Raw genomic sequence first — 19,365 nt, 5'->3', positions numbered from 1 at the left:
ATTTCAGCATCATGGTGCAAACTGGAGCACCCTGAACTGGGAGTATGGAGGGGAGGGAATACCTCATCCCACATTTATTTAAAAAGTAATGAAAACAAACCTCAAAGATGGCTTATGGACAAAAGATGACCTGTTGAGTTCTGGGAGACCCATTCAAACTCTCCCTCAGCTTTAGGGGCTAAAGTCACACATTTAAGAGGCCTTAGGGACCAAGTTCTCCCTCAGCTTTAGGGGCTAAAGTCACACATTTAAGAGGCCTTAGGGACTAAGGAGGGAATCTAAATATGAGAACCACACAGCCCCACCCCCGTGTGAGACAGGAGGGATGGGTGTGGCCTGTGACAACCTAGGGAGTGAATGTCTTCTCTCTCTCTTAAGCCTCCTCTCCAAACTTACCTCAGTCTTTTCCTCTCTCTCTTCTCTTTTCACTGTGTCCATTTATTTCTCTGCCCAGTTAAACAAATGAGCACACAGGTACCCTGGGCCAGGCCTGTTCCAGGCAGCGGAGTTGCCAGGATGACTAAGATCCCTGCACTCCTTGGGTTCTGGGGTTTTGCAAAACATTCAGTTCTAACTCCCTGTCCTGAACTGGCTTAAGGCTTTATCTCCTTTTCCTCGCTATGAGTGATGTTATGGGATGAATTGTGCCCTCTCAAAAGATATATTGGGAAGTCCCCGGTAGTCCAGTGGTTAGGACTCCGCACTTTCACTGCCAGGGGTGTGGGTTCAATCCCTGGTCCAGGAACTAGGATCACACAAGCTGTGCAGCAAGGCCAGTAGATAGATAGATAGATAAATAGATAGATAGATAGATGATAGAAGTCTTAATCCCCGGCACCTGTGAATGTGAACTTATTTGGAAATGGGGTCGATTGCAGATGTAATCAAATTAAGATGAGGTCATTAGGGTGGGCCCTAATGTGATTAGTGTCCTTAGAAGAGACAGAGACCCAGGGGAGAATGCCATGTGACCACAGAGGCAGAGATTGGAGCGATGCATCTACAAGCCAAGGAACACCAAGGGTTGCCTGCAACACCACAAGGTAAGACGGGCATGGAACAGTTTGTCCTCTGGAGGCCTGAGCCTTGCCAACACCTTGATTTTGGACTTATAGTATCCAGAATTGTTAGAGAATAAGGTTCTGTTGTGTTAAGCCACCCGGTTTCTGTCAATTTGTCATGGCAGACCTAGGGAACTCAAACAGGTGACCAGACCCAAGCCTCTTGATTAGCAGCTTCACTACTCCACCTTCTCCCACCTCCAAAGCAGTCAGAGCCAGACCTGTAAGGGATGCCTTTGATTCAAACAGTCTTCTTAAATCATGGGACTACCGATGATTCAGTCAGGACTCTTGTATCAAGAGGCTCCCGTTGATTCAATCAGCCGCCCAAAATACACAACTCCCATCGATTGAATCAGATCCTTAAATAGCCTCACTCCCATTGATTAAGTCAATTCCTTTAACTATTGGGACCCCTGTTAAATCAATCGTCCTCCGAAAATCTGTTAAGGTTCATTAAACCAATCAAATGCCTTAGATTTCCTGACTCCCATTAAATCAACCCTCCTTCTTAACTCTCCCTACACTCATTAAGAAGGATGATTGATTTAATTAGGGTCACCCATTTAAGAAGGCATATTGAATCAATGGGAGTGCAGTGATTGAATCAATGGGAGTTCCCCCTGGGGGACAGCCAGGGAGGGGTGCTGTTCCCCATGGGGGATGCTCAGGAGCCCCGTGTAAATTAGTTCATTTGTACCAATTTTTGGATTCCACCTATAAGTGATATTATATGATATTTGTCTTTCCCTTCCTGACCTCACTGAGTCTGATCACCTCTGGGTTCAACTGTGTTGCTGTTAAGTGGCATTATTTCATTCTTTTTTATGGCTGAGCAATATTCCATTGTCTATACGTACCACATCTTCTGTATCTTTTCATCTGTCTGTGAACATTTTGGTTGCTTCCACATCTTGACTGTTGTAAATACTGCTGCAATGGACGTTGGGGTGCGTGGGTCTTTTCGAATACTGGTTTTCTCTGGATATACCCCCAGGAGTGGGATTGCCGGATCATCTGATAGCTTTATTTTAATTTTCTAAGGAACCTCCATGCTGTTCTTTATAATAGCTCTTACCAGTTTCTATTCCCACCAGCAGCATAAGTGGGTTCCCTTTTCTCCATCTCTGATGATGGCCGTTGTGACTGGTATGAGGGGATACCTTGTTGTTGTTTTGATTTGCGTTTCTCTGATAATTAGGAATGTTGAGCATCTTGTCATGTGCTTTTTTTTTAAAACAGTGTGAGTAAAAATGACCTCTTGAAATTGGCTTCTTGACAGTCTGCCCTGTTTTGAATTCTTTTTCCATTCCCTATGGCAGGACATTTCTAGAGGGTAGGTGTCAATTACAGCCCCCCAGGCCTTGTGAATATGAAGTGCCCGTAAGCATGTTATGAGAGGCCCCAAGTTAACAGGATTTCTTCATACTCATCTCTGGTTATTCTGGCAACAAGAGCCTTAGAGAAAGTTGTGCTCATGGGTTGTAAATTCGAGTGTTATGTGCCAGAACAAACACCCAAGGGGACTTCCCTGGCGGTCCAGTGGTTAAGACTCTGCACTGCCAATGCAGGGGGCGCTGGTTAGATCCCTGGTCGGGGAACTAGGATCCCATGTGCTGCTGGCCAAAAACAAACAAACAACCCAAGGGTTGATTCTCATTACTTCTTCCCCGTTACTCTTTACCCCTGGGGCAAATTCCAACCTCCGGAAAACCACTCTGCTGAGGGAGCTGTCCTCTGGAGGCGAGGAGACTGTAAGGGAGGAGGCTAGAGGTGGGAAACTCACCAGCAGGAGACCTGGAGACCAGCTGACTTTTCAAAGCTCTTCCAGCCCAGAGAGTCTGCCTGGATCTGGAGATTGTGGTCCCATGAAGAGGGCACCAGGCACTACAGGTCCAAGAAGGGCTCATTTGCTGGCACATCTCTCCCCGTACCCTCAGTCCCAGGACAATCCAGCCTTGGAACCCAAGCCTGCTCAGGCTCCAGGGATGTGACTCCAGCCCAGGTCACCGAGGTCTGTCGGGAACATAGTAGGCATTTCTTTTTTTTTTTTAATTTAATTAATTGTTATTTTATATTGGAGTATAGCTGATTTACAACGTTGTGTTGTTTTAGGTGTTCAGCAACTTGATTCAGTTCTACATAGACGTATATCTGTTCTTTTTTGGATTCTTTTCCCATATATGTTATTACGAGTTTTGAGTGGAGTTCCCTGTGCTAGACAGTAGATCCTTATTGATTATCTACTTTATATATATGTTAGGGTGTATGTGCTAATCCCAGCCAAACATGGCCAAAAATAATAAATAAAATAAATAAATTTATTAAAAAAAATAGTGACTCAGATCATGCCATTGCTCTATGGAATCTCTTTCCATTGCAGTTAGAATAAAATCCAAACTATGTACACTGGCCTGTCCATCCTGATCGCTATTAAAGATATTTTATTGAATCAAGTCCTGCTGGTTTGAGCGCCATTTTTCTTCTTTTTCTGGTGACTTTAGGTAGCTCTGCTCTGATCTTAAAACAGCTCTCAGGGGGCTTCCCTGGTGGCACAGTGTTTACAAATCTGCCTGCCAATGCAGGGGACACAGGTTCAAGCCCTGGTCCGGGAAGATCCTACATGCAGTGGAGCAACTAAGCCCATGCGCCACAACTACTGAGCCTGTGTTCTAGAGCCCATGCTCTAGAGCCCATGCTCTAGAGCCCTCATGCTACAACTACTGAAGCCTGCGCACCTAGGGCCCGTGCTCCGCAACAAGAGAAGCCACCTTAATGAGAAGCCTGCACATCGCAATGAAGAGTAGCCCCCGCTCAGGCAACTAGGGAAAGCCCGCGCACAGCAACGAAGACCCAACATAGTCAAAAATAAATTAAAAAAACGGCTCCCAGAGAGTGATTTTTAAGTTCTTGAGGGAAGCCTATGGTTCTGAAAACAGTTACCATTATCATTAGGCAGGGTACATTCCACTTACTTTTACCTTTTCTTAATTACTCAGGAATATCACTCTGAGCATCACTTACTGGGCTACACTGCAAAGCCGAAATGCCAGGCTTCTGTGCTCTGCCCAGGCGACGTGATCCATATGCAGGGTCTCTGGGAGTGGGGTCCAAGAATCTGCATAGGTAACAATTTCCCAGGTGATTGTGTCCCTGAGGTTGGAGGAGGACTGGCTGAGAACACTGTCAGAGGTTGCTAAGGTACGGAGCTTTCAAGCCATGGTGCTAAAAACCTGGAAGAGATTTTTAGAAAACCAGCTGCATTTCTCTGATACTTCCCACTTCCCTGTGTCGCTGGCTGTCACACCTCATGGTTCAGAGGACCTGAGGCTGGAATCTCGTGCTCCTCACTGGCTGTGTCAAGGCAGTTCTGCAGGGCAGAGTGCATGAACTTTGAAATAGCTACTGGCGGCTCAGAAGTCCCTTACTTTCAAGTTTCCGCCTGTGTCCCACATAACTGTGGGTGCTATAAGTCTTACCTAGGTAAGTGGTGTTCCTGTACACACACACACACACACACAAGCAGAGTGCTAGATTTGCTTTTTTTTAAAATTGAAGTATAGTTGATTTAAAATGTTGTGTTAGTTTCAGGTGTCCAGCAAAGCGATTCAAGCATTATATGTGTGTGTGTGTGTGTGTACACACATATTTATACACACACATATATATTTTCTTTTTCAGATTATTTTCCATTATAGCTTACTATAAGATATTGAATATAGTTCCCTGTGCTATACAGTAGGTCCTTGTTGTTTATCTATTTTATATACAGTATTGTGTACCTGCTAATCCCATACTCCTAACTTATCTCTCCCCCCAGCCCCCTGCCTTTCCCCTTTGGTAACCATAAGTTTGTTTTCTATGTCTGTGAGTCTGTTTCTGTTTTATAAATAAATTCATTTGTATCATTTTTTTATAAGATTCCACATATAAGTGATATCATAAAATATTTGTCTTCTTCTGTCTGACTTACTTCACTTAGTATGATCATCTCTAGGTCCATCCATGTTGCTGCAAATGGCATTATTTCATTCTCTTTTATGGTTGAGTAATATTCCATTGTATATATATATATATATATATATATATATATATATATACCGCATCTTCTTTACCCATGCATCTGTCGATGGACATTTAGGTTGTTTCCACGTCTTGGCTATTGTTAATAGTATTGCTGTGAACATTGGGGTGCATGTATCTTTTCAAATTACAGTTTTCTCTGGATATATGCCCAGGGGTGGGATTGCTGGATCATATGCTTCTAGAGTGCTATATTTTGAATGGTTCTACTATATAACAAAACTTTGAGAAATTTCTCTAATATCTCAATTCTACTGGGATAAATTATAGGTTTGGCCAAAAAGTGCATTCGGGTTTTTCCATTCAATGTTATGGGAAAAACCCGAACCAACTTTTTGGCCAGCCCAATATTTTCCTTTTAGGGACCAATTTCAGTAGTTATGAGATAAACATTCATACTCTCCCCCCCCCCAGTGTGCATTCCACTCACATGGTAAGCTTGAATACGACTCTTTTTATTTCAAGCTACTTAAGATTTCCTTATTTTGGAGAAACTATATTCTTCTGCCCCAGTCAGGAGTAGATTCTAGAGTTTAGAATAAGTTCAGGAAGCTGGTTGTCAGTGAAGGTATCTACACGCTTCCATTTACTCTGTATAGTTCATGCATGTGGTTAACTAGGAGATAACTTCCCCTGGTGATCCATGACCCTTTCACCACCCCACGGGTGACTCATTTTAAAAAAAATAATTAATAAATAAAATGATAGGTCAGGGAAGTACAAGATAAGATTGATTTAGGACTAGTGAACTCATAACCCATGTTTTGCAGAAAACTGTGCTTTTAAAGAGCTACATGACCTAAAAATGCTTTTTTTTCCGGTTTGTTTTAAAAGAAAACCAAGCTTTGTTCAACTTAGTTTTATTGCAAGCTCCAAAAGTGCTATTAGACCTTTGGAAATTTGGGCTTATTTAAAAACTAAAAAAAGCCCTGGAAATTGTGTCTTCATTTGTCTATACAAAGTTCAACCTGATAATGGGAATAAATAGACATCAGCCCAGTTTTCATGTTTGTTTTCAAAATGTATCAAATCATCCTTTTGCTAAAGTTCTTTCGGATTCCTGTCAGAAACAGTATGAGAATAAATGCTCACCACAAGGGGGAGCTGGACCACGAAGAAATTAATGGGTTGTTTTGGAAATAGAAATAAAAACTGGGAGAGTGCAGGTGATTCAGGGTAAAACCATCAGGATTGGCAGGAGTGATATTCACAAGTGATTATTCCATTCTTTTAGTTGTTCAGACCAAAGATCAGAGTCGTGCTTGATTCCTTACTTCCCAATGAATTAAGCCTGTCTTTCTCTTCTGATGCTTTGCCATCTGGGGCCTTGCTGACCCTGGGCCACCAATTCCTTGAGACAGCAAACAACTCGTCCTTTCATACGCAAACCAACCAATCCAGAGCCCATCTTGCAACCGGCTTCTTTCAGGGCTCTTAAAAGAAGAGCCCAGGCCTCTATCACCCCAAGGCCAGGTACCAGGTGACTAAAAGCAGCCCCTATACCGCAGAGCCCATTGAAATTATTCAAGCTAATTCTAAACCTTCCTGCCTGTTTCTTCCCCCAGAAAGCATAATCAAGCCTCTTGTCCCTGTTTTCGCCTGTTCCCTCTGCCTCCTGACCGACCCTGGCGCTTCCCTGCGTGGCCCCTGTGGCTTGGTGTCCCCTCCCCTTGGGAACTGTGAGTAATGAGCTCTCTTTTCCTTCCACGGCACTGATCTGTTGGCCTCCCTGTACCTGAGAAATAATAAGACCAACACCTTAAAATGGCTACCCCACATCTCAGCAAATCCTACTATCTCTGCCTTTATGGTGTAGCCCCAGTTCAAGCACTCATCGCCATCGCCCCTGTGTCCCAACCACCATCATCTTGTTTTTCCTGTTTCCACCTGCCCACCACCCCACTCCCTGCCCCCTCATTCCAGGCTATTCTGCACCCTGTGAACAGTCAAGGTGAGCCTGTCACACAAGTAACGCAAGTCTTATCACTCTTCCCTTCAGAGCCCTCCAATTGAAGCCCTAACGGCAATTACGGTTTCAACAGCGTTTTTGGAACCTTCAGGAAACTAAGTTGGATAAAGCTGGTTTGTTTTTAAAAACACACAAAAGTGGTTCATGTCATCGGTTGACTTTCCATCCACTCTGAGTTAAAAACCCAGTCCTTAAAATGGCTTTGGGGGCCCCTATAGAATTGGGTTCCTGCTTGCCCTCTGAGCACAGCACCTGGCCGGCCCTTTCTTCTTACAGCCCTGGCCTCCACCCTACCAGACCCCCCGATTTGCACTCCCTCCCTCAGTGCGGTCCCCCATCTAACCGCCACACCCCTTGCCTTGTTCCATAGCACTTACAGCCATTGCTGGCTCATGATCAGGGTCGCCATGAAAACGTAAGCTCCACGAGGCAGGGACTTTGTTTTTGTTCACTGCCAATTTGTTAATGGCTTAGAATAGTGACTGCTACATGGTAAGAAATATGTGTTGATTGAATGAGCAAGCCGAGAAAATGATTTTTTTTTAAAACGACACTCCAGCTCAGTCATTCTTACATCAAGTATTTGGAGAATGCTTTGTATGCATCCAGAAAGACACACTTGCTGGCCCCGAAGCCTGTCATCTAAGGGGGAGGCCAGCAAGATGTTTCACTCATTAAACAATCGAGAATACAGTGTGGCCCGTGATGTCCATGGGTGCAGAAAAGCGGCGGGGGGGGGGGCAGTGAGGGCAGGTCATGAAGAGTGAGGCCAGCTTCCCCTGCCCCCTCCACACCCCACCCCCCAAAGGTGGCATTCCAAGGCAGAAAGGACACAGTTAGTGAGTCTGCTCCATGGGTCAAGCACTCAATCTTTTTTTTTTTAAGGTATCATTATTAATGTAAATTTACAAGTAAGGAAACTGAAACATAAAGAGGTTTTATCATACAGTTGGGAAATGGCAGCGCTGGGATTTCAATCTAAGATGATTACGAAAGCTCTCTTAAACATTACAATCTGTGGACTCCCGTTCAGTTTATTGAGTGCTTACTATGTGCCTCATGTTAAGGATCCATCAGTGAATGAAACAGACTAAATCCATGCCCACCTGGAGCTGATAGTCTAGAGAGAGGAGAAAGACAGTGAACAAACATAATGGATAATGAAATTATATAGTAAGTTAGAAGGTGAAAGTGGTCTGGAGAAAAAGAAAGGAGGGTAAAGGGGTTCGGAGATGCTGCGGAGAGGAGGGTGCTGTAATTTAAGTGGATGGTCAAGGAAGGCATTTCAGCAAAGACTTGTAGGAGGCGAGGGAGGGAGCCACGTGGATCTGGGAGAAAGACGCGCACAGGTGAGAGGGGAGCTGGAGCAAGCCTGGCATTTCTAAAGACAAGAAGGCAGTGAGAGTGACTGGAGGGGAAGGAAGAAGCTCAGGGAGGGAGGAGGGGCTGCAAAAGCTCAATCTTTACAATCCCCAAGCAACCCTGTGCAGCAGGTGTTATCCACGTTTGCTAGACAGCAGTCTAAAGCCCGCTGTCCTTTGGACAGTGGCAGAGCCCAGGTCCCGTCCATCACATGACCCTCGCCGGTGCCACCACAGAGAGGCAGTGAAACCTCATCACTGAGGGAGCTGCACGTGGTGGGGGTGAGGAATGAGAAATAAGATGGGGTGGAGAAGCTACAACTGGAATCAAGGCAGAGGGGGTGGAAGTTCCGGGTCAGGGCAGAAGGTGATGAGAGCAAAACTGCAGGAAGGTGGTCTGGATACGCTGAAAGCTCAGCTTCTCTGGATACCGGTGCCAAATCAAACCTCAGAAACAGAGTCTGGGGTGAAGCAGAAAAGGATAGCTTTATTGCTTTGCCAGGCAAAGGGGGACACAGCAGGCTACTGCCTCAGAAAACCATATGTCCCAACCTGGGAGGATGTGATGAGTTTTATGGTGGTAGTTCAGGGGCGGGGTTGCTGACAGGATGAGGGTGTGTGCAGGGTCTCAGGTGGTCCGTCTCCTAATCTTGATGGGCTTCTCTGGTCCCTGTAATCTGGCCTCAGGTGGTTTCTTGGCTGCTCCTCCCTTGATTAGCAACTGTTCGAATCTGCCCTTTGGAACTCAGGGAAGGTCACGGAGGCTGGAGTCTTGCCTACAAGAAACGGGGGACAAAAAGGCTTCCAGGCCCGGGAGCCCCACAGGGCCCCACTCCGTTTCAGTATCGCATGGATTGGACCGAGGAGGGATGGGGCCTGGGAGATCAGTCGATTAGCTGGCTAAGCAAATGATCAAGGGAAAGAAGACTTAGACTAAGGATACTAATAGTTGGTTTTACCCTGTGGAGAGCATGAAGAAGTGAAGGGCAGGAGGAGAGAGGAGCTCCCATAAGTGTAGTTAGGAGAGCAGCCTGGAGCCCAGCTGCCCGGCTTCATGCTTTGCCTCTGCCACTTCCTTGTGAGTTCTGCGACCGGGTTACCTAACTGCAAGTCAAGTTACTTAACATCGGTATGCCTCAGTTCTTCCCTCTCTAAAATGGGATGATAGCAGTACCTGTATCACATGGCTGTTTGTGAGATAAATGAATAAACTAAACATTTAAAACTGCCTTTAAACTTGACCTAAATGTATCTTTGTAGAACTCTCTCCCACACCAGCCACTGGAGAATTCTCGGAGTTGATTTGATTAATTAGAAAATCCATTTATGTATCTGAAGAAACTATTTCCTTTCTTCTCTGAAGAAAATAAGACAAAACCTGTGACGAAGAAGAGGCAGACACTGTGAGCGGTCAACCCAACTGTCTTTTCTCCTTTCTTCCTTGCTGGGAGAATCCCAGCTTCGTTCAGGCCCTCCGTCCTTCTCCACACAGCAGTAAGCTTCCCTCAGGTAATCATGGTGCCCCCATGGCCCTGCAAGGGATTGGTCTAGGTTTCCTCCATGGTAGGGACCATACAAGAGATTTTCCTTTTCACCCACTAGATGTTGCCAAATCTGGCTGTGATGTCTGCAACTGTAACACCCATGCTGTGACTGCAGGGTGAACTGGGCCCTCAGGGCAAACCGGACCTGCTAAGAATTGCAAAGCAGAAAGACAGAAAGTTGGTTAGAATTAACCAACTCCAGGGTCACTCAACACTTCTTGTTATGTGAGACAGTAAATCTTTATTGCTTCAGCTATATTGAGGCAGGTTTTTAGGCTTCCTGAAGCTGGAAGCATTGATACTTGCAATATCAGAATGATACTGATACCTGCAAAATCTGATACTTGCCAATAAAAATTTGGTAGCAATCGAGATGGAGCCATTCATCTTTTTCTATGTACATTATAAGAAGTGAAGCTCTAAATTCAAAACCATGGCTTTTGGTTTTCACAAAGAAACAAAACTTTAAGAGAAACACATACCAGTGTGTTGCAGGGGAGTTTGCATCATCTTTTTATATAAAAGGCAACAGCTGTTTTCTAAAATACTTTTGGGGCAAAACTTTCTAGTTGAACAACCCCAAACCAGTCAGATGCATAAAATCCTTCTGAATGATTGTTATCTAATTCTAATTCTAGAAATGAATAATTTCTGAAATAATTTTAAGTCTAGTGTGAATTAGCAGGCTAAATGGTCTGGAACATTAAAACCCAAAAGCAGGTATTTAGTAAGAAGTAGATGTGGGACGACTATTGAGACTAAAACAATTTGGTTTCAATCTTCCTCACAATCCCTTACTCTACAACACTTGAGCCTACATCCATCTTAATCCACAAAAAGTTGCCTGTTCGAGAACAAACGTATGGACACCAAGAGGGGGAAGGCGGGGTAGGATGAACTGGGAGACTGGGATTGACATATATACGCTAATACGTATAAAATCGACAACTAATGAGAACCTGCTGTATGGCACACGGAACTCTACTTAATGCTCTGTGGTCACCTAAATGGGAAGGAAACCCAAAAAAGAGGGGATATATGTATACATACAGCTGATTCACTTCTCTGTACAGCAGAAACTAACACAACATTGTAAAGCAACTGTACTCCAGTAAAAACAAACCAAAAATGTTGCCTGATCGTTCACTTTTGAGAGTTGAGCTTCTTAGACTTGCCCCAGTTTTATTCAGCTTTTAATCTCACACCCCTCTCCCACACAAGGAGGAAGAATATTAATATTGTGTGTTAGTGGGTGAAACTCTGCCTTAAAGTTCCAGTGTATGGACGTGTCTTCATCCAAGTGGGGAAACTGATCTAGACCGGTTTGGACTGAGTCATCTCACTTGCTTCAATGGAAGGAAGTGTGATAAGATCAAAGAATGGGCAACCGGGGGAGGTAAGATAAAGCCGGCGGGCTCATGGGCTGCTTCAGTTTGCCACCCAGCTTACTGGAATTCACTTCTTTGGGACCATGGGTAGATGGCCCAGCTGATAGCAAAGTACTATTTTTACCTCCTTTGTCACTGGCCTTTCTGCTTTGGGAATGTTGTAGGGGAGAGTTTGGGAACGTTGACAGTGATTGAGCAGAAATAAGGGGTTTCTGGCTTCCTTGGCTCAAAGCTGTCCTAAGATCACCAAGATCTACCACAACATCTAACAACGTTCCTGTATCTTCAATCACAAGTGGAAGTTTCCCATTCTTCAGATATCTTCGCTGATCTTCTGATTTACGTTCAATATCCTTAACATTTATGGAGCCCATCAGATACGTCTGGCTGATGTGGCTAATTTTTCTAGATTCATGGGTGTATGGGGTGCCATGCCAAATACACAGCAGGCTCCTCACCTTTCATACCCCTCCCTCAGGTCTTACTATGATGCTTTGAAAAAGGTAAAAGGTTAATACAGTTAAGTCCCCCACATACGAACCTTCAAGTTGCGAACTTTCAAAGATGCGAACGTGCGTTTCATCAGAGTCAGGCATGAGTGAAACTGCAGCTTGCCTTGCATCTCCTGTTGCTGACGATCCTTCAGCTCTACCATCTCCCACCTCCCCTCCCTTCTCCAGTCCCTAACTCTTGTTGCCTGTTCACGTGATGCCAGCCCCTGGATGCCAGCTGTGGTACTGTACTGCTGTACTTTTCAAGGTACTGTAAGAGTAAAAATGTTTTCTTTGTTGTTTGCGTTTGTTTTTTATGTATTATTTGTGTGAAAGTATTATAAACCTATTACAGTACAGTACTATGTAGCCGATTGTGTTAGCTGGGTACCTAGGCTAACTTTGTTGGACGTACAAACAAAGCGGACTTACGAACGCACTCTCAGAATGGAACTCGTTCGTATGTAGGGGACTTACTGTAACATTTTTAAACAACTTCAAATGTAAAGTTTGCTTAGTAATTTAAATACACAGGAAGACACGGCAGAGAAATACGTTACTGCCTTCCTGCCCCAGGCAACCAAAGGAAGACAACGACAGGTGATTGTATATTTTAATACTTGCATTGTTTCTATAGCGCAATTATAGCAATCTTTAAATTTACTTTTCATTACAAATATTTGTCAAGTTTTGTTTCAGAAACATTTTTCCTACTCTTGCACATGCACCCAGACACACTACAAAAAACTCATTCGTAACACAGTAAGGGCAAACATTATTCATGTAAACATCTTTCATTAATTTCCCATAATTTAAAAAAATCATAGAATTATAGATATTGAATAAGGCTCATAGATTTAGTTCAAATTCCACAAAAGACCAATCAAAGATGCTCGTTAACTGTGATGAGGTTAACTTTTGGTTGCAATAAATGCCGAAAGCATTCCCCTGGCTTCCAATCCTTAAACATACCTCACAACCTAATCAATGCATTTCAGGATAGAAAGAGAACACAGAAAACCCAGGAGGAAAAACTTTTGAAGTAGGGAGCTCAGAACCATGAACCCAACTTTCCTCTATGATAAGCAGACATCATGTAGTCCCTGTAGTTTCCCAGTACATGACTTGAGATGAATGACAGTCACCCAAAATGTAACCAAGTTGTATGTTAAGATACATTGGTATGTGTGTACATATTGCTAGTATACACAGTGAAAATTTGTCATCATATTTATCATTTCGTTATATCCAGGACTAAAGAGGAAAAAATAAAAACAAACCACTCAAGTTGAATATCATTATAAAGGAGTGTTCTAGTAAGAGTCAGGGGAGTTGGGAGGTATGTCCTATAGGGAGGTGATTGGTCTTGATGTTAAAACGACTTCTAACAACGGTGTGTAAAGTCACAGACAGAGGAAGCAAGGATCTGCGTTATCCGAGGATGTCTCTCTCTGGTTGGAAGTTTGGTGCTTGGGTGCATCGTTTCCCAGAGCTGAGACCGGAAGTGTGCTGTGCTGAGAAATGGGCCCCTTGCCAGCAGGACCCTCCTCCGTCCTCTCTCGAGGTGGAGGCCCAGAGGCAGGGACTGCTGGCAAAACCGTGAGGTCCCACCCGGGGGTCTGAACCCCAGCTCCACTGAGGGCAGCCTCCCTGACGTTTGTGACTAGGCAGTAAGGAAAGCGGTGGGTGGCGGCCAGAAAACCCGGTTCCGAGGTTCCCGTGGCCACGTCTGGCTTCTGATTCTGCTGCCCTGCAAAGAAATTGTGCTCCGGATAACTGCACCGGTGTCTCTAATGCCTCTGAGTCACTCACGGGCCCCCAAAGGCCCGGAGTGATGTCACTAAGGGTGGACATACCTCCACGAGCACCTAACTTCCACCAGGAAGCGGCTGAGGCACTGGGGAAGCCTACGAGCTCTCTCCACATCAGGTGCAACAACGCGGGGAAGTTGCCATGAGTCAGAGTTTTCTGTAGGCTTTTTGATTTTGTAAAAATCAAAACTGATCTGCATTATATCTCAATAGACTCAGAGAATTCTCACCAAAAATGTTTGCAATTTGTTTAAATAGCACTGGAATAATTCAACTTCACTTAAATATATTCATTCTACCATGAAAATAGTTCATACAAACATCTATTTACATACAAACACGTTAAAATTTGTGAAAAGGGTTTCCATCCCTGTGGTTGTATGGCTTGAAATAGTTTTCATTGCTTTGAGTATGTCTGCACCCATTTGGCAAAATAAAACGATTACAATTTAGTATTTTAAAAATCAAAATGGATACTGAGGCTCCACATTCCTGAAGGGAAAGATCAAAGACAGAAAAAAAAAAAAACAACAGTCTATCAAGGTACCTCAAGTAGATGTAAATTCAATATATTTTGTGAACCTTTGATCTGCGGCAAATAAACATTACGACTATCAGTCTTGCAACATGGTTTTGCTTGTTTTTCTAAAATGAAAGAAGTCTGGATTCTAAATCACTACTCTTAAGACAGAAACTTGAGGCGACTGTTTTAAAACAAAGCCAACAGAAAACAACAACCTTCCTGGAAGATCTTAAATGCATTTTGCAGTGAGTGATTTAAAATTTCATATAGTAGAGGAAATTTACTAAAGTGCCACATACCACTCACTGAGAAGACAACCCTCGAACTCACTGTTCACAGTTACTCCAGTGTTACCCTTACAATTAAATGTTGCCAGTGGTTACACCTGGCCTTCACTTGGGCCTCTGCAGGTTGTTGGTGATAAGGAAATTGTTTTTCAATGTGAAGAACCCCCAGAAGGCAAATAAGTTTAATGACAGCCCCAGACAGGTTCAAAGGGGTCTTGAACAACGAATTTCCTTCTCAGTTTCTCAGGCAGACCGGGGATGAAGCAGGTTAAAATAAGAATAGGTAATGCAAACCTCAAGTCTTCCTTGCCTGTAGCTTTTAAATCTCATCATTCCTCTGTGTCAGAAATTCAGTCCTTACGGTTGTTTTTTGTGAGTCCTTTCAAATGCCCATTTGGGGACATACTCCTACAGATTGGTTCCTATTCCTAACTCTAACACAAGATAATATTTTGTCATAGAAAAGCTGCTAAGGAAAGATCTAGTCATGCAGGAGTTGGACTGAGACGGCTCTGAGTGAATCTGCTGGGGACCATGGCATCAGGCACCCTCCTCGGCACCGGCCCTTTTGCAGGAGAGCAGAAAGTCACGCCTTTATCCCCACCACCTGGACTCTTCCACATTTCTCTTACGAGGCTGATGAAACTACCTGCTTCCTGACATATTTCCTTCCACAGCGGACATCAAGATTCAGTAGAAAAATACATCCCAAGGCTTCCCCCTCAGCTTTGGCTCAAACAGGGAACAAACCCTATTCCCTCACCAGTTAATTCCTCATGGGACCCCACCCCCCTTGACTGTTTTATCTACCTACAGTGAATCTCAAGGCCCCCTACGACCCCACCCTGTGACAAAGCCTTACATTTGGTGGGGGGGGGGGTGTCGGGGGACAACAGAAGCAGCAGAACCAGACGTGGACACAGAGGGATGGAGAGAGGTACTCGCAGAGGGACAGACAGACAGAGAGGCTCCAATGGGCCAGAGAGACTGGGAGGAGAGGAGGGAGAGAGGGAGCGGTCCGGAGGGATCAGCTGGCACGCTGTTATGTACAAACACCAGCCATTCTCACAGACAACAGAGAGAGAGAGAGGAGAGGGTAGGGCAGGAGAAAGAAGAGCCAGAGAACGAGACAGGAGAGAGGACGTGGAGAGGCTCAGCTTGGATGTACTGCTTCCTCTGATTTGTCTGAACGTCACAGACAGACACACTGCCGGGCTTTAAACTCAGAGAGTTATTCACTATCTTCTTTGAAAAATGGATTCGCTGGTTAATCACTATTTCCAACTCTTCAGCCACTTTTGTCAAAAGAAAAGAAAAATTCCACTTGAATGGGGAAGCCCAGTGGGACAGAAATTACACCCCATGGCAGCCGGCAGCCTGAAGTCCTTGCTTTGGAGTCCTGTGCCATCCTCCCCCGACCGACCGCACTCCCTGATCTGGCTCCACAACCCAACTCACTGGGGCTGATTAAAGCCATCTTTCTCCTGAAGACAGTCACTTACTTTGGGACGCGTTTGAATGAAAGCACCTATCAGAATACAAGTCCCAAGACTCTGCCCACCTGCCAGTTTATGGAACGGTCTCTTTCTACAGAATAGAAGCGATCCTATCCTGGTGCCTTTTAATCTAAAAACTCTATTCAGTTCACTTCGTGGAAGATCTTCCTGGCAGCCTCAGAATTTCTCACGAGTGAACCAGCAGCTTAGCTCCCTGAAACCATGGCCACCCAGCTGCAATGCTGGGGACAGGGGAGCTCTGGGAAGCCTGGATTTACCAAGGGAAAGGGCCACTTCTGTCACTGTCTTGAAGGCTGCATCCTGTGCCCAGGAGCTGCCAGGGCTGAAAGTTGTGAGCAGCCCTGGATGAAGCACTTTTGTTAAATTCTTCCCAAGAGCAATGTGTAACTGACGTGAAATAGCAAACTTCCTCCTGCCTGTTTTTCTCTTTTCCTGCTCCCAGCAAGCCTTCCCTACTAGCCAGAGCTACGGTGTGGAGGGCTTCAGCTTTCAAGACCAAACTGACTCGGTGACAGGTGCCCCAGCTGACAGTTGCAACTCGTAGCAACTGCTGCTTTCCAGACCTCCCAGCTCCTCAGCTGGGCATCTGAAGAGGACACTGCTATGGCGTGTGGTGAGGGCACTTACAAAAACCCCAAACTCCCAGAATTCCCCCAGAGTAATCCCAGCCGGGTTACATACCTAATTAGCTAAACTAAAAAACAGGGGCTTTTCTCCTTATTTCTGCAGTTGTGATTACACACGGCTAGCAAAAATGGCTGAAATGCTATTGATACCGTTGCTTCTAAACTATACAGGTGTTAGTCTTAATTCACAAGGCTGTGAAGCAGATAAGTGCTTTGAAATTATAATGATGAAGAGTTTTACCATTAAGGTTTGATTTGTACCTAGTGATCAGTACGTCTCTCTTAACAGTAGCGATTTAAAAAAAAAAACAAAAACGAAAAATGAAAAAAACCTTTTGAATTCTGTGTTATAATTCAAGTTTGCTATTTGACTTTTGAATTCAATGCACTGTTGCCACAAGCCAGACTGCTCTGTTATGTACATTTAATGTGTACCCAAGGAGAAAAAAAATTACTAGCACTATTGAAGATATTGCAAAATTGCCACGTCTACTGCTTAGAAATACTAATTTCCCTCTCTTCTTTCTTAAAGTATATGTTACAACTCTTCCATAACTTAATGCAAACAAAGTAAATTCATTTCTTCTCACATCTTAAAGCAAAGATACCTTTGTTTCCATGCGAGAATAATAATTCTATAATAGTAGCCCGGCCCTAGGAGCCAGGTCTTTATATTAGGACATAATAATGAAACAGTGATATAGAGAGAGCCAGAGAGACCTACACACTGGCACTGAAACGAAATCCATTTGGAAGTTTTCTCTTGTGAAAGATACCTAAGATAGAGAAGAGGACTAAGGGGTGAAGTGACTCAAAAAGTGGGGTTCTGTTCGCTAGGGAAAAAACAAAGCCATTCTATTGCAAGAACAGATCAAAGGTTAAAAGGCAAATGATACTACATTTAGAGAATAAAAATGTAGTAATTCTCTGTCTTCCATATGGCGCATATGCAAGTGTGATAACGCAATTTGCACTGGCCACAGAAATAAACCTCATGGAAAAGCCACTGACTAAAAATGACTGAAAAACCCCCTTTTTCCCTTTTTTCAGTCTAATCGTTTGGCATCTCTGAATGTGGTACAGATTTAGTCTTGAACCACCCAAGAACATCACGCTGTCTTCTGTCAAGTGCTCAACAGTACCTCTCAGGAGGGCGTTGTTGCTAGCTAATTTTAAATCTGGTATGAGTAATACAGTCAGACCTAGTTAGTATTCGAGAAAGTTGTAGCGAACGCAGAGTGAGAGGATGTGATGTCACAGCATGAGCAGTCCCTGGTTGTCCCGTTGTCGGATAAACGTAGTGCATAGATCCAAGTTTCTATTCCAGGTCTCTGAAGCCCAGAGCCAGGCCTTTCACTTCTGCTGGGTGGCCTGGAAGGCCTTCAGCTCCACCTGGTACCACTCGGGGGCTTCAGGCCCACTCTTTCCCGGGGGGCTGTGGTCGTAGCCATAGGCAACAGTGAGTTCCTCGTCGGCCTCCACGGCTCGGAGCGTGCGAATGCATTTGATGGGTCCAAAACGGGGGTGGACAAACCTAGACATCAAGATGCACATGGTCATTCCCGGGCCGGACCGGGAGGTCAGATGCAAAGGCTAGAAGGGCTGAGGCAGGAATCACCCGTGTGCTTGCTGCGCCCTGGACACCACCGGCAGGTCCTCAGTGTGCGGGCCACAGAGGAGCCGGCATCAGCTTCCCCTGGGAGCCTGGTGCTCACGGGGATACTCCGGGCTTCCCCACCCAGACCTGGTAGTGGAATCTGCATTCTAACACCCCGCCCCCTCCCCCTCCCCCGTGATTCCTATGTACATTAAGGTTTAAAAAGCACAGCCCTATCTTCCTTTCTGAGCCTATTTGCCACTCTGTATTTGTAAATCAACAATCAGGATCTTCAACAAAAATCTGTCTTTAATGAGAAATCAGATCCAGTGCGGCCTGTCAGCATTTCAGCTGTACCTCGGGGAAAGGCTTTGCCAGGGCACTTCTGGAGTTGTAAGAAAGAGCCCTGTGGATTTTCAAAAGCAAAAACCTGTTTTCCATCCTGTACCTATAGAGGAAGAGTTATTTTCTAGCGTAAAAGTAAATGAAGGGCTTCCCTGGTGGCGCAGTGGTTGAGAGTCCGCCTGCCGATGCAGGGGACACGGGTTCGTGCCCCGGTCCGGGAAGATCCCACATGCCGCTGAGCGGCTGGGCCCGTGAGCCATGGCCGCTGAGCCTGCGCGTCCGGAGCCTGTGCTCCGCAACGGGAGAGGCCACAACAGTGAGAGGCCCGCGTACCGCAAAAAAAAAAAAAAAAAAAAAAAGTAAATGAAGATTTTTTTTTTTCCCAAGAGGGAAGCCCAGACCGCTCTGCCATCCTGCTTCTTTCAGATTTCCCTCCGATGCACCCTGTGATGGGAGAGGCCGGCCTAAAGCTAGGATTATGCTCCTCTGCCAGAGGCTCCCAGCCTGGCTCACCTGCACAGCTCCCTGCAGGGGAACGGGAGCTAAATAAGTATTAAGAGACTCATCTCCTCTAACAGCTGCTGAAACCCAACAAGGATACCTGGAAGGCAGGCCAGAAAGAAATTAACTTTGTTTTCCTATGCATCTGGTCAAATCCATTCATTTATAGTTACGTTTTGAACAAAGGGCATTGAAACACCAAAGGAGGAGGTTCCAGGCCCGGAAGTCAGAGGTACATGGGGCTTGATGGCAAGCGCTTGG

General features: G+C 44.9%; 1 protein-coding gene across 1 annotated transcript in view; it reads right to left on the bottom strand.

Moving 5' to 3' along the window:
* Positions 1-12,496: 12,496 nt before the first annotated feature.
* The window catches only part of SETD7 (SET domain containing 7, histone lysine methyltransferase), a 49,240-nt gene continuing 42,371 nt past the window's right edge, over positions 12,497-19,365 (bottom strand). The window contains exon 8 of the mRNA XM_022582452.3: positions 12,497-18,195. Within this exon, the coding sequence (XP_022438160.1) occupies positions 18,015-18,195 (181 nt within the window). The 3' untranslated portion in view covers positions 12,497-18,014. The remainder of the gene's footprint in view (positions 18,196-19,365) is intronic.

Source organism: Delphinapterus leucas, chromosome 5 (genome assembly GCF_059928025.1).
Source record: "Delphinapterus leucas isolate spDelLeu-1000000601 "Yukka" chromosome 5, BTC_Dleu_Yukka2, whole genome shotgun sequence".
NCBI lineage: Eukaryota > Metazoa > Chordata > Mammalia > Artiodactyla > Monodontidae > Delphinapterus > Delphinapterus leucas.
Note: the sequence above shows the minus strand (reverse complement) of the source record. Positions and strands in the feature narration are given on the sequence as shown.